The sequence below is a fragment of the Salvelinus namaycush genome, chromosome 10 (assembly GCF_016432855.1).
Source record: "Salvelinus namaycush isolate Seneca chromosome 10, SaNama_1.0, whole genome shotgun sequence".
Classification (NCBI taxonomy): domain Eukaryota; kingdom Metazoa; phylum Chordata; class Actinopteri; order Salmoniformes; family Salmonidae; genus Salvelinus; species Salvelinus namaycush.
This window is the reverse complement of record NC_052316.1, coordinates 5,725,135-5,752,400: the sequence shown is the minus strand read 5'-3', so window position 1 is coordinate 5,752,400 and position 27,266 is coordinate 5,725,135. Positions and strand designations below refer to the sequence as shown.

General features: G+C 41.8%; 1 protein-coding gene across 1 annotated transcript in view; it reads left to right on the top strand.

Annotated features, from left to right (window-relative positions):
* The first annotated feature begins 13,683 nt into the window (after positions 1-13,683).
* LOC120054610 (26S proteasome non-ATPase regulatory subunit 1-like) overlaps positions 13,684-27,266 on the top strand; it is a 102,178-nt gene continuing 88,595 nt past the window's right edge. The window contains exons 1-12 of the mRNA XM_039002084.1: positions 13,684-13,861; positions 22,332-22,375; positions 22,507-22,580; positions 22,705-22,874; positions 23,131-23,339; positions 23,515-23,655; positions 24,211-24,437; positions 24,706-24,763; positions 24,878-25,006; positions 26,643-26,731; positions 26,881-26,959; positions 27,073-27,246. Of these exons, the coding sequence (XP_038858012.1) occupies positions 13,846-13,861; positions 22,332-22,375; positions 22,507-22,580; positions 22,705-22,874; positions 23,131-23,339; positions 23,515-23,655; positions 24,211-24,437; positions 24,706-24,763; positions 24,878-25,006; positions 26,643-26,731; positions 26,881-26,959; positions 27,073-27,246 (1,410 nt within the window). The 5' untranslated portion in view covers positions 13,684-13,845. The remainder of the gene's footprint in view (positions 13,862-22,331; positions 22,376-22,506; positions 22,581-22,704; positions 22,875-23,130; positions 23,340-23,514; positions 23,656-24,210; positions 24,438-24,705; positions 24,764-24,877; positions 25,007-26,642; positions 26,732-26,880; positions 26,960-27,072; positions 27,247-27,266) is intronic.

Genomic DNA, 27,266 nt, shown 5'->3' with positions numbered 1-27,266 from the left:
TGGTTCCCAATCAGAGACAACGATAGACAGCTGTCTCTAATTGAGAACCAATCTAGGCAACCATAGACATACATACACCTAGACTAGACACTTTAACCAACTAAGCCACAGCACCCATAAACATACAAAAAACCCTAGACAATACAAAACACATACATCCCCCATGTCACACCCTGACCTAACTAAAATAATAAAGAAAACAAAGATAACTAAGGCCAGGGCGTGACAATTGGGAAAAACTGAGTTTAAATGTATTTGGCTAAGGTATATGTAAACTTCCGACTTCAACTGTATGTGTGTGTGTGTGTGTGTGTGTGTGTGTGTGTGTGTGTGTGTGTGTGTGTGTGTGTGTGTGTGTGTGTGTGTGTGTATGTATGTATGTATATATATATATATATATATATATATATATATATATATACCCACAAAAATATATATGGGGGATAGGAAATGATGCAGACAATTACATTGATAGAAGCCACAATCTATCTACAATATTAAAGCTGATCTACCCCCTAAATAAAAAAATAATAATTATAATAATTGCATGGACTCACTCTGTGTCCAATAGTGGTGTTTAATATGATTTGTGTATGACTACCTCATCTCTCTACCCCACACATACAATTATCTGTAATGTCCCTCAGACGAGCAGTGAATTTCAAAAACAGATTCATCCACAAAGACTAAGGAGGTTTTCCAATGCCTTGCAAAGAAGGACACCTATTGGTCGATGGATTTAAAAAAAAGCAAACATGCATCCGGTTTACAATAAGGCACTAAAGTAAAACTGAAAAAAATGTGGCAAAGAAATTTGTCCTGAATACTGTGGTGGATATTTCTGTATTATCAAATGTGGAGAGACAAACGTATCACACAAGTCAGAGTTATACTTAAGCTAAATCTTTATTCACTTATAAGGGAGCAAGGTCACTACATGCAAACAGATTGAATGGAGTGAGAGCTGGAATAATATAGAGAAGTAAGGGCTTTATATAGAAACCCAAGAACTGCTTAGTCGTGGTTGGTTCCAACCCTCCCCAGCAGATCAAGGCATCGTAAGATTCCTTGATTTCTTCTTGTGCCCAGGTGTATTGGGTCATAGCGCACAAACAAGTGATAACGGCAGTTCCTTTTACTCCTTTCTCTACCAAGCTAGCCTCTGTTCTCTTCTATCTCTCCCCACAGCTGTGCCCTTGAAAGATAGTAAAGAACAGGATGGCCTGAATAACTGTGGTCACTTCTCAGAGGCTCTTTGTTATATGCCGTGTGACCAGGTTACTCAGAAGCAAAGAGACTACACGCCCAGACCAGCTGCGGGGAGTGAGTGTGGAAGAGATGAACCATCCTTTCTGAGAAGCACAGCATTGGCACTAAACAAATGTATCTACTATTGTTAAGCATATTAATTGTTAACTATTCATATTAAACAAATCAGGTAAATACGTTTTTATCTCACAATACAAAGCGTTATTTTTAGGGTAAATCCAACACAATGCATCACTGAGTACCACTCTTCACATTTTCAAGCACGGCTGCATCGTGTTATGGGTATGCTTGTCATCGGCAAGAACTAGGGAGTTTGCAAACATGTCTAAAAACATGATTTCTCTTTGTCGTTATGGGGTATTGTGTGTAGATGGGTGAGAAACCCCCCTGATATCATCCATTTTGAATTCAGGCTGTAGCTAGGTTTCCATACAATTGGTGACCGATTTTCATGCGACTACTCGTTTAGCAGAAGTCTTATCCAAAGCAATTGGGGTTAAGTGCCTTGCTGAAGGGCACATCGACAGATTTTTCACCTAGTCAGCTTGGGTATTCAAGCCAGCGACTTTTCGGATACTGGCCCAACGCGCTTAACCACGAGGCTAGCTGCCGGTCAGGGTTGCCAGGTCTAGCTTAAATATCCAATAGAATGACCACTCAAAACCCACCCAAAAGGCCTGAAATCTAGCCCCCCAAAAAATATCACAGCAAGAATGCCATATTTATACAATAAACCCTTTTTCCATAACGTTATCGAGCGAACTAAGGAATATCGTAGTAACTTGTAACAACCTTTATAAGCAAAATTCGGTTTTCCTCAAAATAATACTTATTGCGAGCTATGACATGATGTAATAAAGGAATTTGAATATGTCGCAAGAGAAAATATAATTTGCCCTTATTAAACTAGCCAGATAATTTTCCATCAATGGATGTTGATTTAACTTGTTTCACTAATATAATTAAGAAATAAGGCACAAGGGGGTATGGTATATGGCCAATATACCACAGCTAAGGGCTGTTCTTAAGCATGATGCCTGGATACAGCCGTTGGTATATTGGCCATATGGTATATTGGCCATATACCACCAACCCCCGGGGTGCCTTATTGCTATTATAAACTGGTTACCAAAGTAATTAGAACAGTAAAACGTATTTATTTGTAATAGTTGTGGTATATGGTCTGATATCAGCATTCAGGGCTCAATCAGCATTCAGGGCTCGAACCAGGATTGTAATTGTAAATAAATCACCTTTGCACATGTGCATAACTATAGATAAATCTGACAGGAATATTTGAGTGATGAAAGTTGGACAGAGGATCTTGAAATATCTGAGCAAGAAACACTTGGATGAACATTAAAAAACAAATGTTAGGCTATTTTCTGGCAATTCTGCTGTTATTATTTGCCAGATGTTAAGACTACAAACCATTATAAATTGTCCATTTGTGAGATTTAAATGTTATTTCAATAGGCATAGGCTACAGACTAAAATCTGGGTTTATGATTCTAATTCAACTTTGCAATGGTTTGCTTCGATAAAGGCAAGTAGCCTATAGCCCCTGATAGGTCTACATCTAATTTCAGATAGTCTACAGTAGCCTAGACAAGATGTAGGCAAGATGTAACCTGAACGATTTAACAGCGTGGTTCGTTCAAATTAACAGACAAATGTATTCAACATGAATAGCGAGGTGATTTCGAGGTAAGAAGTGCCTGTGTTTCCCAATAGGCTGCTGGAATAGGCTACTGAGGGTCATAATTGAGTTCATAATTACATTGTAATAATATGTATTTGAAGTGAATATGCTTGTCAACAACAGCCAGTTTTTATTTTTTGGTTGATTTATTTTGACCTGTAGCCTATTCTAATCTGTTACCGTCAATCTAATGCGTTCTAACAACTGATCGGCAAAGGCGATAGAGCTTTGATAACTTCCAATTGAATTAACTAAACATGTCCATTAATAATTGCATAATAACATACGTTTATATTTGTTGTAGCGTTAAGTTATAGGCTATCTATTCAATTGGTTTACCTGCTCCAGTTGACCACAAAAGTGGCACAAATTGATTTGCAATGACTCCAGTGATATCGTCATGTCAACATATTTATTGTATCAAAAGGTAGCCTACAATGGCGTCTAAATTATTAGGCTACTTGATGGCCAACGGGCAAATGTATCTTTCTCCACATTTTAATGTCAGTTTCATTGAGGACTTTTCCCCATAAAAATAACCACATGAGGGAGTTCCATAACTTTAATTTAAAATTTCCACTCGGGCAGCCCCCGAGACCCAAGAACTGAGCATGCATAAAACATTTTGCTTGATACCGTTTTCTTTAAGCAAAGTCAACACTAGAATGCAGTTTTAGAAACCTCTGTGCAAATTTATGTAATGCGCTCTAATGCATTTTCCAGTGCTTTGTCTACATTATTTCTATATGTGTTCTAGAGTATTAATATGTTTTACAGAAAAAGGGTTGGAAAAATGTGTGTCCATAATGACAATCTATACTGAACAAAAATATACACACCAAGTGTTGGTCCCATGTTTCATGAGCTGAAATAAAAGATCCCAGAAAGGAGTATTTCTGTCTGTAATAAAGTACTTTTGTGGCTGGGCCTGGCTTCCCAGTGGGTGGACCTGGCTCCCAAGTGGAATGGCCTATGCCCTCCCAAACCCACCCATGGCTGCGCCCCTGCCCAGTCATGTGAAATCCATAGATTAGGGTCAAATTTATTTATTTCAATTGACTGATTTCCTTATATGAACTGTAACTCAGTAAAACAGTTGAAATTGTTGCATGTTGCGTTTATATTTTTGTTCACTATAAATAGCCTACCTACAACTGGTAAAAAGTTGTCATGACGTGCACGTGTGCTGCTCCCTCTCCTCTCGCGCACTAATAGCTGTAGTGTTCTCTCAACACACACTCACCCCTCAGGCCCTTCCCACCACTCACTCAGCAACAGCCTGCCTCAAAGTTAGCAGCAGGTCATAGTGAAATACAGAACCAGTCAAAAATTTGGGCATACATACTCATTCAAGGGTTTTTCTTTATTGTTACTATTTTCTACATTGTAGAATAATAGTGAAGACATCAAAACCATGAAATAACACATATGGAATCATGTAGTAACAAAAAAGGTGTTAAACAAATCTAAATATATTTTAGATTCTTCAAAGTAGGCACCCTTTGCCTTCATGACAGCTTTGCATACTCTTGGGATTCTCTCAGCCAGCTTCACCTGGAATGCTTTTCCAACAATCTTGAAGGCGTTCCCACATATGCTGAGCACTTGTAGGCTGCTTTTCTTTCCCTCTGCGGCTCAACTCATCTCAAACCATCTCAATTGTGTTGAGGTCGGGTGATTGTGGAGGCCAGGTCATCTGATGCAGCGCTCCATCACTCTCCTTGGTCAAATAACCCTTACATAGCCTGGAGATGTATTGGGTCATTGTGCTGTTGAAAAACAAATAGTCCCAATAAGCGCAAACCAGATGAGATGGCTTATCGCTTCAGAATGCTGTGGTAGCCATGCTGGTTAAGTGTGCCATGAATTCTAAATAAATTACTGACAGTGTCACCAGTAAAGCACCATCACACCTCATCCTCCCTGCTTCACGGTGGGAACCACACATGCGGAGATCCTCCGTTCACCTACTCTGCGTCGCACAAAGACATGGCGATTGGAACCAATCTTAAATTTGGACTCATCAGACCAAAGGACAGATTTCCACCAGTCTAATATCCATTGTTTGTGTTTCTTGGCCCAAGCAAGTCTTTTCTTCTTATTGGTGTCCTTTAGTAGTGGTTTCTTTGCAGCAATTCAACCAGATTTCTCCTTTGCCAAGATAATCCATCCACCTAAAGTGTATAGTTTTGTCACACAACACAATGCCACAGATGTCTCAAGTTTTGAGGGAGCATGCATTTGGCATGCTGACTGCAGGAATATCCACCAGAGCTGTTACCAGAAAATTGATTGTTCATTTCCCTACCATAAGCTGCCTCCAACGTTGTTTTAGAGAATTTGAGAATACGTCCAACCGGCCTCACAACTGCACAACTGGTTACCACGCCAGCCCAGGACCTCCACACCCGGCTTCTTCACCTTCCGGATCATCTGTGACCAGCCACACGGACAGTTGATGAAACTGGGGTTTTGCGCAACCGGCTGCCAGAAACCATCTCAGTGAGCTCATCTGCAGGCTCGTCGTCCTCACCAGGGTCTTGACCTGACTGCAGTTAGGCGTTGTAATCGACTTCAGTGGGCAAACGCTCACCTTCGATGGCCACTGACATGCTAGAGAAGTGTGCTCTTCACTGATGAATCCTGGTTTCAGCTGTACCGGGCATAGGGCAGACAGTGTATGGCATCGTGTGGGCAAGCAGTTTGCTGATGTCAATGTTGTGAACAGTGCCCCATGGTGGCGGTGGTGTTATGGTATGGGCAGGCATAAGCTACGGACAATGAACACAATTGCATTTTATCGATGGCAATTTGAATGCACAGAGATACTGAGATCATGAGATCCTAAGGCCCATTGTCATAACATTCATCTGCTGCCATCACCTCATGTTTCAGCATGACAATGCATGGCCCCATGTCGCAAGGATGTGTACACAATTCCTGTAAGCTGAAAATGTCCCAGTTCCTCCATGGCCTGCATACTCACCAGACATGTCACCCATTGAGCATGTTTGGGATGCTCTGGATCAACAACGTGTTCCAGTTCCCACCAATATCCAGAAACTTCGCACAGCCATTGAAGAGGAGTGGGACAACATTCTACAGGCCACAATCAACAGCCTGATCAACTCTATGCGAAGGCGATGTGTCGCACTGCATAAGGTAAAATGGTGGTCACACAAGATACTGACTGGTTTTCTGATAAGGTATCTGTGACCAACAGTTGCATATCTGTATTCCCAGTCATGTGAAATCTATAGATTAGGGATTAATTTATTTCAATTGACTGATTTCCTTACATGAACTCTAACTCAGTAAAATCTTTGAAATTGTTGCATGTTGCCTTTATATTTGATGTGGCAGGTAGCCTAGTGGTTAGAGCATTGGGCCAGTAACCAAAACGTTGCTAGATCAAATCCCCGAGCTGACAAGGTAAAAATCTGTTGTTCTGCCCCTGAACAAGGCAGTTAACCCACTGTTCCTAGCCTGTCATTGTAAATAAGAATTTGTTCTTAACTGACTTGCCTGGTTAAATAAAATTCTCCAACTGGTGTGCGTATGACACTCATACTATTATTTGATAAATCACACTTTTTCTATGCCTATGAACATTCTAAATTCCGTTTCTCTATATATATTTTTTATATTTAAGAATAGCCTACACCAATAGTAGTTTTCCAATCATAAAAGGTGTCATGTAAATTGGCTAAGTAGATGTGTTGTGGTGAACTAGGAAATACTTTATTTCGGTTGTACTGAATGACTGTCAAATAGATCAAATTGCAGGATGAAATTGTTCACATGATAATATCCATCAGAGGGCAAAATTGTTGTGAAAAATGTTGGTTGCAATGAGGACCAAAAAAAATTCCTCGACATCCAAGTTAGGGAGCGGTAAATCGGTGGCCAATACTGGTTGCAATTGAGATCAGTTTAGTGGGTGATTTTAGTGCGTATTGATGGTTTAACAAAAGTTGATGGTTTAACCAGTTTTTGAAAAGGTATCTGGATTTTGCCTATCGGATAGGATTAAATGCATAAAAATGTAATAAATAGAACGAAAGTCCCCATTCAAGTTTATGATTAATCCGTTCTATAAATGTTATTTCAATGTATTCAATCCTATCCAATAGGCAACATCCAGATAACCTTTTTTTTTTAAACTGGGCCCTGCCAATAATCTGGTGGCTTTCGATGGTTGCAATTGGCCCTTTATGTTTGACCATCCAGAGATAAATGAAGAAAAGTTGTGTCCTATCTTCTAAGCAAATGTAACACGAAACCCTGGGGGACAAAATAACTGGGGAGAAACATCTCATCAAGAGTAAAAGACAAAAATCTGTTTTTCCTCTCATAACTGGTGATTAAGATCAGATTGTAAAGGACAGAAAATGTTGTGGATTGATTAAGCAGTATTTTCATTGTGCAAGTTTGTGAAGGAGATCCAACATCAGGTGTAGGTATTCCGCTTGATTGTAGTGTACTGTGCTACTCTATGCCATCTTGTCTGTGTGATATCTGTATTTGGGGTATTGGAAAACTGTAGAATATTGTAAACAATACAGTAACTGTTTCTCTGACATTTTATTTTCTTCTATAATTCACATAATAAGTAATAATATGTAAATAGTACTGTGTATTGAAGTAGAGTCAGCCGTCATTGGTTCATATTTAAATATCAGTGTCAGCTACTGTGTGCCCATATCCACTAAAATTTTAGTGACACTCCTTCAATTATGAAAGGACATTTTAAAATAGAGTCCAAAATGCGAAGTCTACCAGACACAAATCCCCAAAAACAAAATAACATTCAGAACAGAGCAATGCAATAACACCTTTTCGCAAAGAACTGACGTGCAACCATGTTTCCGTTATGAAAATAGCTCCCTTGAAGTTTCCCTCTCTGAAGATGTGCACAGTGACGGTCCACACTGAATTAGATTGATAAGACCTCAGCAGTAATTCTCGTCTCAAATTAGAAAAGAGGGAGCTCTGTAAAACTAGACACAGCTATTTTCCTGCCAAAATATTTTGTTCCCTTTTGCTCATGCAGATCTCATCCAAAGAACAATTATTTCCTGTCACGACCGCTCTCCCGCTCTGGCGCCCGAGGGTGCCAGACTGCCTTCATTACGCGCACCTGCACTTCATCACCGGTCACCGTCACGTGCAGCTTCGCATCATTGGACTCACCTGGACTCCTTTAATTTGTTAATTGCCCCTCCTACATCTGTTTGTTTCTTTGGTTAGATCCCTGTGTCAGCATTGTTTGTTCCTGTCCAGACGCTGTCCTGTTCCATGTCCGTGGTTAATTAAATGTTCACGCCCTGTACCTGCATCTCATCTCCAGCGTCATTCCTTACAGAATTCTGACACCAAAATTGAAAGCATCAGGGAGGCCTGGTTTTTTGTTGGTGACGTGCGGTCCGGGTGACGTTGTCAATGGAACCGGGGGGTGCCTCAGCTAGCTCGTCGGGCTTCCATGCCCTAGTTGGCTCTAGAAGTTTTTCTTGCCCCAGTGGGCTCGGCAGGCGCCCCCCCCACATCATGCTTCGGCCGGGCCATCGGGCTCCCACGCTTCCGCCGGTTCGTCAGGCTCGCACGTCTCAGCGGGATCATCAGGCTTTCACGCCTCAACCGGATCATCAGGCTCCCATGCCTCAGCCGGTTCGCCATGCTCCCACACCTCTGCCGGTTCGTCGGGATTCTACGCCCCAACCGGCTTGTCCAGCGCCCATGCCTCGGCCGGCCCGTCAGGCTCGCCCAGGTGGGATGCTGGGTGGCGCCATCTCCCGCTCTGGCGCTTGAGGGCGCCAGACTGCCTTCATTGCGCACATCTATCACCATCGTTACAAGGACCCACGCTTCATCACCGGTTACCATCACGCGCAGCAGCGCATCATTGGACTCACCTGGACTCCTTTAATTTGTTGATTGCCCCCCTATATCTGTCTTTGTCTTTGGTTAGATCCATGTGTCAGCATTGTTGTCATTGTGTCTTCCTGTCCAGACGCTGTCCTGTCCTGTTCCATGTCCGTGGTTAATTAAATGTTCACTCCCTGTACCTGCTTCTCATCTCCAGCATCATTCCTTACAATTTCCCTTTATTTTGGCAGCCGTGCCACAGATCACATTAGTCAGATGTGTCTTCAGCTCGTGTACTTTGGTCTCCCCACGCTTGAGGAAAAACATTGTATACTGTGAACACAGCCCCTCAGTCTGGTGGAAAGTGTTGAGGTCATATTACCTTCAAAGGCTAATGTTGCAGGTGAACGATGGATGCTGCAGGTGCCAGTGCCCCTAGTGACTCAGAGAATGCAGTCAGCACCAGCACCAAAGGATGCCTCACAGCTTGGCCCAGGAGTTTTTGTGTGTGACCATATTACTTAACCAGTAAAAATGAGGTCTTAGTCAACACAGAATAATAATTGTTTTATTTAACCTTTGTTTTGCAAGTCAATTAAGAACAAATAACAATTTAGACTATAGAGAGCCCCTGTGTCCAGTTTTTCTAAACTTTTAATCTGGATCAGAATGATTCTTTTTTTGCCTCCCAGAATCAGATCGATCTGGCTGTTTCTGATCCGTTTTTTCTGAAAATAATCGGACATGATCATTCTGATCCAGATACCACAATATCAAGATCACATAATCCGGATTTTACTTGCTTTGAACAGGCCAGCACCTTGCTATCTACTGGGAAATATATGGTACTACTTCTACACTGTCATAGGGAACCAGAGATGAGTAAACTAATACATGAATAAAGGTGCCTAGATTACTTGTAAGTACATGCATTTATTTGTACTCAATATAACAACTGACCACATACCTATACTGTGGTCAATTTAACATAATGAACCTTTGTTTTTTCAGATGTAAGAAGGTTTTTAAACCTTGTCACCTTAGTTACATTGACCTTTCTTGGTTGTAGTGCCTCGCACCTGAATCCACCCTTCCAGTGGGTTCAAGATAATCCTGATGTTCAGTATCAAAACTCTCCTAATCACCTGGAAAATGCAAAAACAACATTTAATCCTGATTAAATGTCAGAATGGATTACCAAATCTGAACCCAATTTTAACATTTAATCCTATCCAATTGCTGAAATCTGATCAGATAACTTTCTAAAAACTGGGCCCTGGTGGCAGTGACTGAGAGAGGCACTTATCCAGGCAGATATTTTAGCTTAGGTGGCACTATGGCACAGAAGAACAGTGCATTGACAGTGGCAGGCTCCCCGGAGGGGATGCATAAGGCAGGTGCCAAGCCCCTGCTACTCTTGAGGCAAGGCACCCCTCAACCAGGGGGGAGATGGCAGCTCTGAGTGCTGGCTTCCAAATCATCAGTGAGCAGCTGCAGAGGAGCTCTCTGAGAGCTGGATGGCAGCAGTGGCATGGTTTTCTCTTGGCTGGAGGATGGTGTGTTGCAGGAGGACAGAGCCAGTAGTGGGAAATACTGTCGTTGAGTCAGACTGCCTATACCCCAGTGTAGTAGGACAACACACTTAAATTGAGGTTTCAATTGTGTTTCTTCCTTTGTCTATTCATCTGTTATTTGTTACACATGTTTGTTTATAATTAAACATTTTGGAACAGATTTTGGAAAATAATTTTCAGCTATATTTAGTATAGAAGGTTCTTAACTCGCATTCCATGCATTTTTTTACTTCACAGCACAGGGCTTTCCGTAGAGCTTGTATTACAATTATAAGACAGCTGCATAACCCTTCTTGAGGAAAGACAACAATTAAGATTGGGTAAACATTTCTGAAAAGTACCACTTTAACATGATCTAATAGGAATAATAAAAGTTGTTCACATTGATCTGCGGCTGCAGGTTACTTGGCCCTTGCAGCTGAGAAGACGTTTCTGGTCAAGTTTCCAGCCCAATCACTTACAGTGGCGTGTAGTCATAGATACCAAGGAAAGCCAGGCTTCCCAGAAAAAAAAAGATAACAAAAAAAGATAAAATAAAGTATCTTTTGTCTCTCTGTGTTTCATCATTTTCCTTCAATTCACAAGAGGCTGGATGTATCTCACAGGAGAAAGCATCCGAGCGAGCGAAACAGCGCCCCTTTGTCTCTCTAAGTGTAGGCCATCAATCTGATGCTGTCTGGTCCAAATGAGTATGACATGTTTGCCGCCAGTAGCATTGAAGGCACGGGAAGCCAACGAGCATCTGGCCTCACTTGACAAAAAAAGTATACAAAATGTGCCAATCAGTGTTGAGCTAAACTGAGCGAGCTCCCAGTTTGGATTTGGCGTCATTCCTATCAAATTCCATTGAGAGCATTCGTCATTGACAGAAAAAGTTGAATTGTTGCATCTCGTTGTGTTGTTGTCCTCCGGTGGCTAGCTAGCCAGCTAGCTAAAATTGTCTCTTTCCTAAATTAGCCATGGATGGAGATAGGGATTTGGACTTGGGGTTTTACTTAATTCTCTGCCTGGCTAATGATTATAACAGGGATTCTGATCCAACCATTAATTCATACATTGTTGTGCCCCTGTCCTCAGAGGATGGAAGTTCAATATGTAGCTAGATGTAGAAGGCTTATGTTAACTAGCTAACGTTGCCCGTGAATGGAAGTTAGGCTAGAGAGAAAACATTTTAGCCAGGTAGCCCAGAGCCCTATTCGGACCAGGTAAGTTTTACTGAAGGAGCTAAGGTATTGTAATTATGTGCATGAGCACAAATCACAACATCTGGCATTTTAGTCCCGTCCATATCAGTAATTTTTACTAAGCAGGAAAGTTATTATCCCAGCCCTAAAAACCTGTTGTTTTGAGGGATATTATAGAGTTAACAGGTGCTGCACCCAGTTTGGGTAAGAAGAACATGGGACCAAATTGATGCTTCAAATGTCACGCCCTGAACTTAGAGATCATTTTTATGTCTCTATTTTGGTTTGGTCAGGGTGTGAGTTGGGGTGGGTATTCTATGTTCTATTATTTGTATTTCTATGTTTTGGCCGGGTAGGGTTCTCAATCAGGGACAGCTGTCTATCGTTGTCTCTGATTGAGAACCATACTTAGGTATCCCTTTTTCCCACCTGTCTTTGTGGGAAGTTGTCTTTGTTTGTTGGCACTATAGTCTTTAGCTTCACGGTTGTTTTCTCATTTGTTGTTTTGTTGGCGTCATTTTTTATAATAAAAGAAAATGTACGCCTACCACACTGCACCTTGGTCCACTTCCTTCAACAGCCGTGACATCAAAACAAAGTGCTATGGACCTATCCTACAGACGAACTATCTGTTTTGTCACATATCAACTTTCCTAGTGCCATTGTTCTCTTTTAAAAGATGAAGTGGACAATATTGAGCCAATTAGTTGATAAATTGCCAAATACGTTAGGTAATTAAATGTCTGCATAGGTTACAGTTCATGGTTCTTAGATTATTGATAGGGTTTTATGGGTTTTACGCTGCATTGGCAAGATAGAACAGCTGCCTCCGGTAAGACAAGGGGTGGCGGTCTGTGTATATTTGTAAACAACAGCTGGTACACAAAATCTAATAGTAAGGAAGTCTCAAGATTTTGCTCGCCTGAGGTAGAGTATCTCATGATAAGCTGTAGACCACACTATTTACCAAGAGAGATTTCATCTATATTTTTCGTAGCTGTCTATTTACCACCACAAACCGATGCTGGCACTGACCGCACTCAATGAGCTGTATACGGCCATAAGCAAACAGGAAAATGCTCATCCGGAGGTGGCGCTCTTAGTGGCCGGGGACTTTAATGCATGTTAAATGTGCAACCAGAGGAAAAAAAAAGTCTAGACCATCCTTTACTCAACACACAGAGACGCGTACAAAGCTCTCCCTCGCCCTCCATTTGGCAAATCTGACCATAATTCTATTCTTGCTTACAAGCAAAAACTAAAGCAGGAAGCACCAGTAACTTGATCAATAAAGAAGTGGTCAGATGAAGCAGATGCTAAGCTACAGGACTGTTTTGGTACCTTAGTTCAGTCTTATAATAGCAATTGCACTAATCCAACCATTAATGGGTTATGGGTTTACTCTAACTTGTATTTATGATTTTAAACTAATGGTTGTATAATTGCTCATTCATACAATATTAAATAAAAATATACTGAATTTATTTGTTGGATTCTACGTTCTGTCTTTCATGATTCATTCATTGTTTTCAGGCAATTTATTCATAGTTTGAAGCCGCTGCTTCAGTTAAACAATTACAATAGATTTATCAAACATATTTTATTTTGAAAGAGCAACAATGTATTGCACCTCTTTGCTTTAAGTTATGTAGAAGGACTGATAAAAGGGAGATAAATGTAAGTCACACAAATCTATTTTCATTTAAAAGACGTACTAATGATGGTACAAAACTCGTCTAAAATAAACACGCACTGATGTGAATTCACTGTCATTATTTCTGACTGAAGATTACTAGTATTATTTTTCTCTCCAGCGCGAGGGTTGCAGAAAAACGTGTGTATGACATGTAAAATAACGGATTCATGCGAGACTGGCAGAATAGAAGCCTGTTTGTCGAAACAAAATCATACCGACATGATGCTTTAAATGTTCTAAGAATCGAAATATACAGTCTTTTGACAATGATTTAAATCATAATTTTCCTTCACCCTTTTCAAGAATCAGCCAATTTGACAACGATGAACTGTAATTTCACCAGGCACTAACTATATATACCTAACTATGGGTCTTTCAGAAGGGGGCGTTCATTATTGAGCAGAACAATTATTTTCAAGAGACAAGTGTCCCTCTGTTGAGAACAACGGACACCTTTACGGTCCTGTCAAGATTTTGATTTTCCATAAGTTCATTGTTGCTAACTGAAACGGTACCTGGGTTCTTGGAGTTGAGGGGGCGAATAAAGAACCAAACATGATAACATCTGCCGGTAAGCAGTAACGTTAGCAAATGTGAGCATGGAATACGGGAAAGATGCCGAGTCACATATTAGCTGGCTACCTATTTTACAAACTTTTCAAGCGAACTAACGTTACCAAACTAACTAGCTAGAAACAGACAAATGTATTCCAAAACATTATTGATAGTTAGCGTTAGCTATATTGTTTCATGACTCTATAGTCGGCATCAGCTGTTGGACAACAATTTAGCTAACGCTAACTAATGTTAGCTGGCTATCTAAATTTAGCTACTTAAACTCAGCAAAAAAGAAACGTCCTCTCACTGTCAACTGTGTTTATTTTCAGCAAACTTAACATGTGTAAATATTTGTATGAACATAACAAGATTCAATAATTGAGACATAAACTGAACAAGTTCCACAGACATGTGACTAACAGAAATGGAATAATGTGTCCCTGAACAAAGGGGGGGTCAAAATCAATAGTAACAGTCAGTATCTGGTGTGGTCACCAGCTGCATTAAGTACTGCAGTGCATCTCTTCCTCATGGACTGCACCAGATTTGCCAGTTCTTGCTGTGAGATGTTACCCCACTCTTCCACCAATGCACCTGCAAGTTCCCGGACATTTCTGGGCGGAATGGCCCTAGCCCTCACCCCCCGATCCAGCAGGTCCCCGACGTGCTCAATGGGATTGAGATCCGGGCTCTTTGCTGGCCATGGCAGAACACTGACATTCCTGTCACGAGCAGTATGGCTGGAGGGTCATGTCAGGATGAGCCTGCAGGAAGGGTACCACATGAGGGAGGAGGATGTCCCCCCTGTAATGCACAGCGTTGAGATTGCCTGCAGTGACAACTAGCTCAGTCCGATGATGCTGTGACACACCGCCCCAGACCATGACGGACCCTCCACTTCCAAATCGATCCCGCTCCAGAGTACAGGCCTCGGTGTAACGCTCAATCCTTCGACGATAAACGCGAATCCGACCATCACCCCTGGTGAGACAAAACCGCGACTTGTCAGTGAAGAGCACTTTTTGCCAGTCCTGTCTGGTCCAGCGACGGTGGGTTTGTGCCCATGGGCGACATTGTTGCTGGTGAGGACCTGCCTTACAACAGGCCTACAAGCCCTCAGTCCAGCCTCTCTCAGCCTATTGCGGACAGTCTGAGCACTGATGAAGGGATTGTGCGTTCCTGGTGTAACTCGGGCAGTTGTTGTTGCCATCCTGTACCTGTCCCGCAGGCTTGATGTTGTTGTTACACGTGGTCTGCCACTGCGAGGATGATTACCTGTCCGCCCTGTCTCCCTGTAGCGCTGTCCTAGGCGTCTCACAGTACGGACATGGCAAATTATTGCCCTGGCCACATCTGCAGTCCTCATGCCTCCTTGCAGCATGCCTAAGGCACGTTCATGCAGATGAGCAGGGACCCTGGGCACCTTTCTTTTGGTGTTTTTCAGAGTCAGTAGAAAGGCCTCTTTAGTGTCCTAAGTTTTCATAACTGTGACATTAATTGCCTACCGTCTGTAAGCTGTTAGTGTCTTATCGACCGTTCCACATGTGCATGTTCATGAATTGTTTATGGTTCATTGAACAGGCATGGGAAACGGTGAAGATCTGTGAAGTTATTTGGATTTCTACTGATTATCTTTGAAAGACAGGGTCCTGAAAAAGGGAGGTTTCTTTTTTTGCTGAGTTTAGTTAGTACCTGCATCACATTAGCTGTTACCTTGTAAGGAAATAGCATTGTTTCAGCTAGGCTGGATGCTGTGTGAGAATTAAGGCTACGTGACTGACTTACCATTGAACTCGTCTTCTAAACTCCGGAGTACATAAAACGATATCTATAGGTGAAATAGATACAGTGGCGGTCGGTGCCGTTTAAGATAAGGGGACTATTTGTTTTTATGGGCCTTATTTCTATTACAGCATATTGGATGACTGTCAGTCATATTCCATTCACCCAGTTCAATGTAACATCGATAGGTTTAGGTTACTACATGATACTCAAATTTTTTCTATACCCATAATGAGGTTGCTACAACCTAGCCTATGAGTGAAAGTTTACAGTTGCAGAGGTCGAGAGAAACATTTGAGACATCAAGGTGACAGTGTAACCGTTAGTTCAACAGTTACAAACGAGAGTATTTATTGGACAAATTCAGGTATGTTTATCCCCGTTCTGTTTGCTTCTGTTTAAGAAATGTTTTTCAACAGAATCGGAGGAATGAATACCCCCTGATCACACTCACAGTTCACTTTCATAGCAGCCACAAACAAAGAGCATAATTACTTTGCTTGTTAATTCCTTCTCACATCTACGCACTCTACTCTCACCGTTTCCCTTTGCTTGTAGGCTTCAGTGCACAACACATCAGCAGTATGTGATCAGGTGAAAAAAAACATGCCAAGCCAAACCTTCATATCATAATCTTTAAACGCTACATCGTTGTCCCCATATTAGCTAACGTCAATCAACATAGCTACTAGAACTAACACATTAGTACTCCCTCTACAAGCATGCAGTACAGTTAGCTAGCAGTTACACTGGCGGGCCCCGGTGGCAATAAATTAATAAAACTTACCTGGAAAATTTCCTGTGGTGTATAGTCATAGCCAGAGCTAACATGGCAACCCTTTCTGTTTGAGTAGGCTAAACTAGCTAGCGAAGTGAGAGATAAAAATACAGCGAAATATTGCTAGCTCTCTCTCTTGCTTGTCCTTTTTCTTTCTTAAACAGTTAAACTATTGTCTTTCACTTTCTCGGTCATCTACTCACCATATTTATGCACTGCAGTGTTAGCTAGCTGTAGCTTATGGTTTCAGTACCATTATTTGATCCTTTGATTGGGTGGGCAATGTCAGTTCATGCTGCAAAGCTCTGATAGGTTGGAGGACGTCCTCCGTAAGTTGTCATAATAACTGCATGTCTATGGAAGGGGGTGAGAACCATTAGCCTCCTAGGTTTTGTATTGAAGGCAATGTACCCAGAGTAGGACGGAAACTAGCTATCCTCTGGCTACACCATGGTGCTACCCTACAGAGTGCTGTTGAGGCTACTGTAGACCTTAGTGTTGTAATCAATTATTTGGTGAAATTAATATATTTAGTATAGTTTTATCTAAAATGGATAACCTTTTTAATGTTTCACTATTTTTATGATATTCACTGAGGAGTATGGTCCTCCCCTTCCTCTTCTGAGGAGCCTCCACTGGATATATATTGATTTTGACATGACATGTAGTAGGGACGTCTAACGTTCAGCTTTCTGCACAGACCCTATGGACGCTCTAGTCGAATGTTTGGTTCAATTGTTCTTAGGAGCAATTTTTAAATCTCTAAAGGGTTAACATTTTTTATAGTTTACTTCATTTAGTATCATCCTAAATAAAGATATTGAATTATTTAGCCATATCTAATTAATGTATATTACGCTACTTTAATGAAGTGGACAGTGTATGTTACTATGTTATACAAGCTGATGTTTGACCACAGTGAATTGAGGGGGTGTTACACATCCTTTTTACCTCAGATTGGTGATGTTTATAGTCAACACGTTGACAAGATCAATTGCTTAAAACAGATCAATATCTTTGGTTTTGTACTGTTGATTTAGTCATGCGCTGGGGGTCGCAGAAAAGGATAGCTGCATTCTTAAATGGCATGGATAATTCGAAGTGGTCTCTATAAAAGTCGCTGGCCACACACCAATACACGACTTAGTTTGAATTTCAATCATTCAAATAGCAGCCAACCATTGTCACTTGATATCCTGTGGCGGATTGTGAATAGTTGGAATTAACAGAAAAAGTAGTTTGTTCCCTTGCGTGATGGCAGCCTCCCAAAATCAACATCCAACCATGTATAGGTTATTACAAGTTTCCATGTGGCCGTTGAATAGTGTTAGTTTAAACAATGCTACACCCCAAATGTTTGCCCCCTGTTCTATTGATTTCAGCGTGATATCGATGGAAGTGATTAACAAAAAAAGTTGTGCGTTACACTTAGAGTTGGCGACCCACTTGAAACAAAATGCAACACTTCAAAATGTAGCTAGCTGTCTTGTACAGTCGTGGCCAAAAGTTTTGAGAATGACAAATATTAATTTCCACAAAGTTTGCTGCTTCAGTTTCTTTAGATTTTTTTGTCAGATGTTACTATGGAATACTGAAGTATAATTACAAGCATTTCATAAGTGTCAAAGGCTTTTATTGACAATTACATGAAGTTGATGCAAAGAGTCAATATTTGCAGTGTTGACCCTTCTTTTTCAAGACCTCTGCAATCCACCCTGGCATGCTGTCAATTAACTTCTGGGCCACATCCTGACTGATGGCAGCCCATTCTTGCATAATCAATGCTTGGAGTTTGTCAGAATTTGTGGGGTTTTGTTTGTCCACCCGCCTCTTGAGGATTGAACACAAGTTCTCAATGGGATTAAGGTCTGGGGAGTTTCCTGGCCATGGATGCAAAATATCAATGTTTTGTTCCCCGAGCCACTTAGTTATCACTTTTGCCTTATGACAAGGTGCTCCATCATCCTGGAAAAAGCATTGTTCGCCACCAAACTGTTCCTGGATGGTTGGGAGAAGTTGCTCTCGGAGGATGTGTTGGTACCATTTCTTTATTCATGGCTGTGTTCTTAGGCAAAATTTTGAGTGAGCCCACTCCCTTGGCTGAGAAGCAACCCCACACATGAATGGTCTCAGCATGCTTTACTGTTGGCATGACACAGGACTGATGGTAGCGCTCAGCTTGTCTTCTCCGGACAAGCTTTTTTCCGGATGTCCCAAACAATCGGAAAGGGGATTCATCAGAGAAAATGACTTTACCCCAGTCCTCAGCAGTCCAATCCCTGTACCTTTTGCAGAATATCAGTCTGTCCCTGATGTTTTTCCTGGAGAGAAGTGGCTTCTTTGAGGACGGTCTGGTGTCAAGAAAGGCAGCAAAGTCTTCGCCTCACTGTTCATGCAGATGCATTCATACCTGCCTGCTGCCATTCCTGAGCAAGCTCTGTACTGGTGGTGCCCCGATCCCTCAGCTGAATCAACTTTAGGAGACGGTCCTGGTGCTTGCTGGACTTTCTTGGGCGCCCTGAAGCCTTCTTCACAACAATTGAACTGCTCTCCTTGAAGTTCTTGATGATCTGATAAATGGTTGATTTAGGTGCAATCTTACTGGCAGCAATATCCTTACCTGTGAAGCCCTTTTTGTACAAAGCAATAATGACGGCACGTGTTTCCTTGCAGGTAACCATGTTTGACAGAGGAAGAACAATGATTCCAAGCACAACCCTTCTTTTGAAGCTTCCAGTCTGTTATTCAAACTCAATCAACATGACAGAGTGATCTCCAGCATTGTCCTCGTCAACACTCACACCTGTGTTAACGAGAGAATCACTGACATGATGTCAGCTGGCCCTTTTGTGGCAGGGCTGAAATGCAGTGGAAATGTTTTTGGGGGATTCAGTTCATTTGCATGGCAAAGAGGAACTTTGCAATTAATCTGATCACTCTTCATAACATTCTGGAGTATATGCAAATTGCCATCATACAAACTGAGGCAGCAGACTTTGAAAATTAATATTTGTGTCATTCTCAAAACTTTTGGCCACGACTGTACACATTGTCCTCTAACCAGTGATGTTCATATTGTTCCTAGATTCTGTGCGGTTTTGAGCTGTGTTATTTTTAACAGGACGTGCAACCTCATCCCCCACTGTTGTTTCTCCTTTAGTTTTGATGACCCTCATATCAAAATGTGTCATTCCAAAATGTACTGTGCCTTCAGAAAGTATTCACACCCCTTTACTTTTTCTATATTTTGTTGTTACAGCCTGAATTAAACATTTATTAAATTGAGGTTGTCACTGATCTACACAATACCCCGTATGTCAAAGTGGAATTAATTAAATGAAAAGCTGAAATGTCTTGAGTCGATAAGTATTTGACCCTTTTGTTATGGCAAGCCTAAATAAGTTCAGAGGTAAAAATAAGGTCTAGGGCTGTGACGGTAATTTAAAAACTGTGTAACTGATGGTTATGGATGAAGACCGTAAGGAAATTAAAATATCCATCAAAACCGTTTAAATAGGCCTACATTCATAATAGGAAAGTTTCATTTTTTTTTTAAATTAACTTAATTTTAATGTAGTTGGAGTGTTTTACTAATGATTATAAGCAGGTGTTTTGCTAACTTAGTCTAAACGTTCTACATCTCCTATTTCCAACTGATGATGCACGGGGTGTAGAGTGCTATAGACTAATCGTTTGATGTGTGAACCTGCATTGTATAAAAGTCTATTGCTTGCTAGTAAATCGGTCTGACTATTTATAAATTATTCAACAGCAGTCTATAATGCGCTAATGTTGTTTCAAATGGAAAATGCGCCAATCCTCTCCCAACCTAACATGTAAGGATGTTAATGGTTAATCGGTTAGCAGCAGAAAATACATTTGACGGTTCATGCTTATCGGTCTATAGGTTAATTTGCATCATTTTGTGTAATGAAATTGCTGTGTGTGTATTTTTGTTAGTCGTCACAAAAACAAGCATATATCAAATTTATATAGCCCTTCTTACATCAGCTGATATCTCAAAGTGCTGTACAGAAACACAGCCTAAAACCCCAAACAGCAAGCAATGTAGGTGTAGAAGCACGGTGGCTAGGAAAAACTCCCTAGAAAGGCCAAAACCTAGGAAGAAACCTAGAGAGGAACCAGGCTATGAGGGGTGGCCAGTCCTCTTCTGGCTGTGCTGGGTGGAGATTATAACAGAACATGGCCAAGATGTTCATAAATGACCAGCATGGTCAAATAATAATAATCACAGTAGTTGTCGAGGGTGCAGCAAGTCAGCACCTCAGGAGTAAATGTCAGTTGGCTTTTCATAGCCGATCATTAAGAATATCTCTACCGCTCCTGCGCTCTCTAGAGAGTTGAAAACAGCAGGTCTGGGACAGGTGGCACGTCCGGTGAACAGGTCAGGGTTCCATAGCCGCAGGCAGAACAGTTGAAGCTGGAGCAGCAGCACGGCCAGGTGGACTAGGGACAGCAAGGAGTCATCATGCCAGGTAGTCCTGAGGCATGGTCCTAGGGCTCAGGTCCTCCGAGAGAGAGAAAGAAAGAGAATTAGAGAGAGCATACTTAAATTCACACAGGACACCGGATAAGACAGGAGAAGTACTCCAGATATAACAAACTGACCCTAGCCCCCCGACACAAACTACTGCAGCATAAATACTGGAAGCTGAGACAGGAGGGGTCAGGAGACACTGTGGCCCCATCCGATGATACCCCCGGACAGGGCCAAACAGGAAGGATATATTCCCCACCCACTTTGCCAAAGCACAGCCAACCCACACCACTAGAGGGATATCTTCAACCACCAACTTACCATCCTGAGACAAGGCCGAGTATAGCCCACAAAGATCTCCGCCACGGCCGTTCACCTTCACACTCCTGGGCCAGACTACACTCAATCATATGACCCACTGATGAGATGAGTCTTCAGTAAAGACTAAAAAGTTGACACCGAGTCTACGTCTCTCACATGGGTAGGCAGACCATTCCATAAAAATGGAGATCTATAGGAGAAAGCCCTGCCTCCAGCTGTTTGCTTAGAAATTCTAGGGTCAATTAGGAGGCCTGCGTCTTGTGATCGTAGCGTACGTGTAGGTATGTACGGCAGGACCAAATCGGAAAGATAGGTAGGAGCAAGCTCATGTAATGCTTTGTAGGTTAGCAGTAAAACCTTGAAATCAGCCCTTGCCTTAACAGGCAGCCAGTGTAGGGAGGCTAGCACTGGAGTAATATGATCAAATTTTTTGGTTCTAGTCAGGATTCTAGCAGCCGTATTTAGCACTAATATGTCTGTGAAATGTCAATGAAGCACTGAGCTTCCCGCTAGCTTTTTATTTTCAAAGCCTTTTACATTTATTTCAGCTCGTGTCATGCTAATTTTGCTATTTGCGAGCTGTGAAAACAACTAGAAAGACAATTACCACAAAATGTAAATTCCTCAAGTTTTGTCAAGAAAGCTGCACCGCTCTGTCAACAGAGCTCTGCTTATCAGATGTATTAAGTTACAACATTTTGGGAGATAATGTTAATTATATGTTAGAATAAGACCCCACTGAATGATTCATAACATAAATAATCATATTTGTCTTGGTGAAATGTATTTTTATAACATAAGTGAAATGTCATCACCTGAGCGTGTTTTCACCATGCTGGGCAGAGTGGGTGGACACCCTACTAGTTGTCAACAGTTGTGCCCGGCTCATCTTGCCAATAGGCAAACTAGATAATGTAAAACAACATGCTGTATAATTTGTTTTCAAAGCCTGGTAAACGCGGCTACTCATTTGACCTGTTTGGGCTTCACATGTAGCTAATTTAACTAGCTAGGTATGACAAATGTTAGCTAGCTAGGTACACATATGTATCAGGTTTTATCCATGATGTTGAAACTGACTAGCTACATATTCTTTGATTTCAGCTGGAATCATTTCGCTCCTGGATGAGGAGGAGCCCCAGCTCAAGGTATCATAAACACAGCTTGTTATTCAGTGAGAATACACCAGGGGTCACCAATCCTGGCCCTAGAGTAGACAAATCCTATTAGACCATGATCTTTAAATGTTATTCTAACGTTGGGATTGTTTTGCTTGTAGGAGTTTGCTCTGCACAAGCTGAACTCCATTGTCAATGACTTCTGGGCTGAGATATCGGGATCTGTTGACAAAATGTATGTGTTTTTTAATAAGAAAATGAAGCACAAAGTTGTCCAGTTTTATTGGAAGAGAAACATGACAAGGTAAAGTTCTTCATGATAAATGGGTTTATTTCTAAATGGTGTTCTCTCCTCACAGCGAGGTCCTGTATGAAGATGAGACATTTCGGAGCAGGGCGTTTGCTGCCTTGGTGGCTTCTAAAGTGTTCTACCACCTCGGGGCATTTGATGAGTCGTTGAACTACGCTCTGGGTGCAGGAGACCTTTTCAATGTCACAGACGACTCTGAGTATGTGGAGACCATTATCGGTGAGTGATGTCACAACTGCATGTTTTGGTGTCCCCAAGTACACAATCTTGATGATGACCTCAGGGTCCTGCTGATCTTTAGGCTTCCCTTTTGTTACATTACCCATAGACACCTCAATAACGTTCAATTGATGTATACCCACTGACCAGCGTTGCTAATTCAGATATCAACTCACTGATACCACAAATCACAGCGGTTAATTATTCCTCAGCGGTATAAAGCAGTTATTTGATGACCTCTGTCTCTCCCTCTTAGCCAAATGTATCGACCACTACACCAAGCAACGGGTGGAGAACGCTGAGCTTCCCGAGGATGAGGAGAAGAAGAGCATCGACCCCCGGCTGGAGGGCATCGTCAACAAGATGTTCTTGCGGTGCCTGGGTGACCACAAGTACAAGCAGGCCATCGGCATTGCCCTGGAGACGCGGCGCCTGGACATCTTTGAGAAGACCATCCTCAAATCGGTCAGTGGTTCCCCTGCTCGTCTTCTGAACCAATTCTGTTTTGGTTACACAAATTAAGTTTAATTTGACTACTTAATGTAATCAAAAATTATTAGCTCCATGAAAATCCACATCTGTTTTTCTTCCAGTGACAACTTGCAATCCTAACCCTCTTCCTTTTTCTCGTTTTGTACAGAATGACGTTAGTGGCCTACTGGCCTACAGCTTGAAGGTCTGCATGTCACTGCAAAATAAGAAGTTCCGCAATGAGGTCCTCCGAGTGCTGGTCAAGCTCTACATGAATCTGGAGAAGCCTGACTTCATCAACGTTTGCCAGGTAACAGGAAGAAAGGACACTTCAAATTGAGCTCAGATTTTTTTCGTATCCATTCAGCTTCCCACAGTTTGGTGGTAGGATGGTTCTCTGATTTCACCATCTGAAACTAACATCTTGACCCAGTGGAATTAGACAGTCATTCAATGACAAATTACTTTGAAAATTAACATTGTCACATGCACACCTTATTGTTAGGGGGGTATGTGAGAAACTGCATGAGGAAACGAGAAGACAAACACAATATTGTTCATAAACCACTTTTATTTGTAGCAATGTTTTGGTCTGAGGTGGGTCTTCATCAGGACAAACAGTTTGCATGTACCCATACTCACGTGTGTTGCCAGCAGAATCAGTCGCTTTGAGGCTGACTAGAGATTACCGGTCTTCATTCCCCCACCTAAATCTCTTTTTGTTTTGGTTACTGCAATTCAGCTTTTAGCTGCAAATGTGTTCAATGTCATATAAATACACTTTACTAATAGAAGGAAGTAACCACTTGACCACCATGCATCACACTCAAACTTTGTTTCTCCCTTCTTTCTCTCTCCTCCACAGTGCCTGATCTTCCTGGATGACCCACAGGCGGTGAGTGACATCCTGGAGAAGCTGGTGAAGGAAGACAACCTGTTGATGGCCTACCAGATCTGCTTCGACCTGTATGAAAGCGCCAGCCAGCAGTTCCTCTCCTCCGTCATCCAGAACCTGCGCACTGTGGGCACGCCCATCCCTGCCGTGCCCGGCTCTACCAACACGGGCACCGTGCCCACCCTGGACAAAGACAGGTAGGCGAGGCGGAGGGTACAGCCTCAGGGTGTGAGGGGTAGGTAAAGGAAAGAAAAAAGGGTTATGGAAAGATGGATGGAACAGGGTAAATGGGTAGAAAATGTAGTAAGATGTGTTAAAATTGCATCTCTGTGTAGGCAGAATATCTTGACACTTCACAAATAATTTACTGTGAAACGAAGTTGATTTTGCCAAGTTTAGCCAATCAGGATTGTTTTGTATCTTTTAAGTTGCATGGAAGTTATCATATTTTCTCCTTTGTCTCAGTGATGCTATGGAGACGGACGATAAGGCCGGCAGCTCCCCTGCAGGAAAAGCAGCAGACGTGAGTACGAAAGACCCAATGTTACCCCCACCTCTACCTGATGGTTGACTTTTGCAATTTTAAATGGTTGTTGTCACCCAAAATAATTGGTCAGCCCTGCCTCTGCTTCCATAGAACGATGAGCCGAAGGACCAGAATGCAAAGATGACAAAAATTCTCAGCGGCGAAATGGCCATCGAATTGCATCTACAGTTCCTCATCCGGAACAACAACACAGACCTAATGATTCTCAAGAACACAAAGGTAAAGGATGCCAGTATGAGTATTAGACATACAGTACCAGTCTCAAGTTTGGACACCTACTCACTCAAGGGTTTTTATTTCTTTTTTACTATTTTCTACATTGTAGAATACTGGGGTAGACATCAAAACTATGAAATAACACATGGAATTACGTAGTAACCCAAAAAGTGTTGAACAAATCAAAATATATTTGAGATTCTTCAAAGTAGCCACCCTTTACCTTGATGACAGCTTTGCACACTCTTGGCATTCTCTCAACCAGCTTCACTTGGAATGCTTTTCCAACAGTCTTGAAGGAGTTCCCACAAATGCTGAGCACTTGTTGGCTGCTTTTCCTTCACTCTGCGGTCCAACTCATCCCAAACCATCTCAATTGGGTTGAGGATGGGTGATTGTGGAGGCCAGGTCATCTGATGGAGCCCTCCATAACTCTCCTTCTTGGTCAAATAGTTGAGTTGGGTCATTGTCCTGTTGAAAAACAAATGATAGTCCCACTAAGTGCAAACCAGATGGGATGGCGTATCACTGCAGAATGCTGTGGTAGCCATGCTGGTTAAGTGTGCCTTGAATTCTAAATAAATCAGCAAGTGTCACCAGCAAAGCACCATCACACCATCACCTCCATGCTTCACGGTGGGAACCACACTTGCAGAGATCATCAGTTCACCTACTCTGCGTCCGACAAAGACACGCCGGTTGGAACCAAAAATCTCGAATTTGGATTCATCAGACCAAAGGACAGATTTCCCCCGGTTTAATGTCCATTGCTCGTGTTTCTTGGCCCAAGCAAGTCTCTTCTTCTTATTGGTGTCCTTTAGTGGTTTCTTTGCAGCAATTCAACCATGAAGGCCAGTTGATATTGCGATGTGTCTGTTACTTGAACTTAGTGAAGCAATTATTTGGGCTGCAATTTCTGAGGCTGGTAACTTTAATGAACTTATCCTCTGCAGCAGAGGTAACTCTGGGTCTTCCTTTCCTGTGGCGGTCCTCATGAGAGCCAGTTTCATCATAGCGCTTGATGTTTTTTGCAGATCTACTTGAAGAAACTTTCAAAGTTCTTCAAATTTTATGAAGTGACTGACCTTCAAGTCTTAAAGTATTGATGGACTATCGTTTCTCTTTGCTTATTTGAGCTGTTCTTGCCATAATATGGACTTGGTCTTTTACCAAATAGGGCTTTCTTCTGTATGCCACCCCTACCATGTCACAACACAACTGATTGGCTCAAACACAATAAGAAGGGAAAGAAATTTGTGAAATTAACTTTTAAGAAGGCACACCTGTTAATTGAAATGTATTCCAGGTGACTACCTCATGAAGCTGGTTGAGAGAATGCCAAGAGTGTGCAACGTTGTCAAGGCAAGGGGTGGTTACTTTTTAGAATCTCAAATATAAAATATATTTTTATTTGTTTAACACTTCTTTTTTTTGATTACTACATGATTCCATATGTTATTTCATAGTTTTGATGTCTTCACTATTATTATAATATAATGTAGACAATAGTAAAAATCAAGAAACTCTTGAATGAGTAGGTGTTCACACTTTTGACTGATATTGGATATATACTGGATTTTTTACCTCCAAGGTTAAAAGGTTTTCACGCACATTTTGTTGCTTCGTCTACTTATTCCAGGATGCAGTCCGAAATTCAGTGTGCCACACAGCCACGGTCATAGCCAACTCCTTCATGCATACGGGTACCACAAGTGACCAGTTCCTCAGGTATAGCCACTATGCTTTAACATTAACAAATGGAGACTATCACCTTCTGTTTTGCCAGTATAGTTTTACATTTACCTAGTGGTGTGAGGACATAAAGGAACAAAGATGTGTTTAAATGTGTGATGTGATTTTATTCATTATTTTAACAGAGAGAACTTGGAGTGGCTTGCAAGAGCCACCAACTGGGCCAAGTTCACTGCCACAGCCAGTCTTGGCGTCATTCACAAGGTAAACTTTTGCTGAAACAATTTAAACCTAAATGGATATCTGAGACCTCTTTTTTGTTTTTCTGATTTTTATATAAAGAACCACTTTTCACCCAGATCTCTGCATATTTTCAGGGCCACGAGAAAGAGGCGCTGCAGTTGATGGCCACATATCTGCCCAAAGACACCTCCGCTGGATCGGCCTACCAGGAGGGAGGCGGGCTGTACGCCCTCGGGCTGATCCACGCCAACCACGGGGGGGACATTATCGACTACCTGCTCAGCCAGCTCAAGAACGCCAGCAACGACGTGAGTGGCAACAAGCAGAT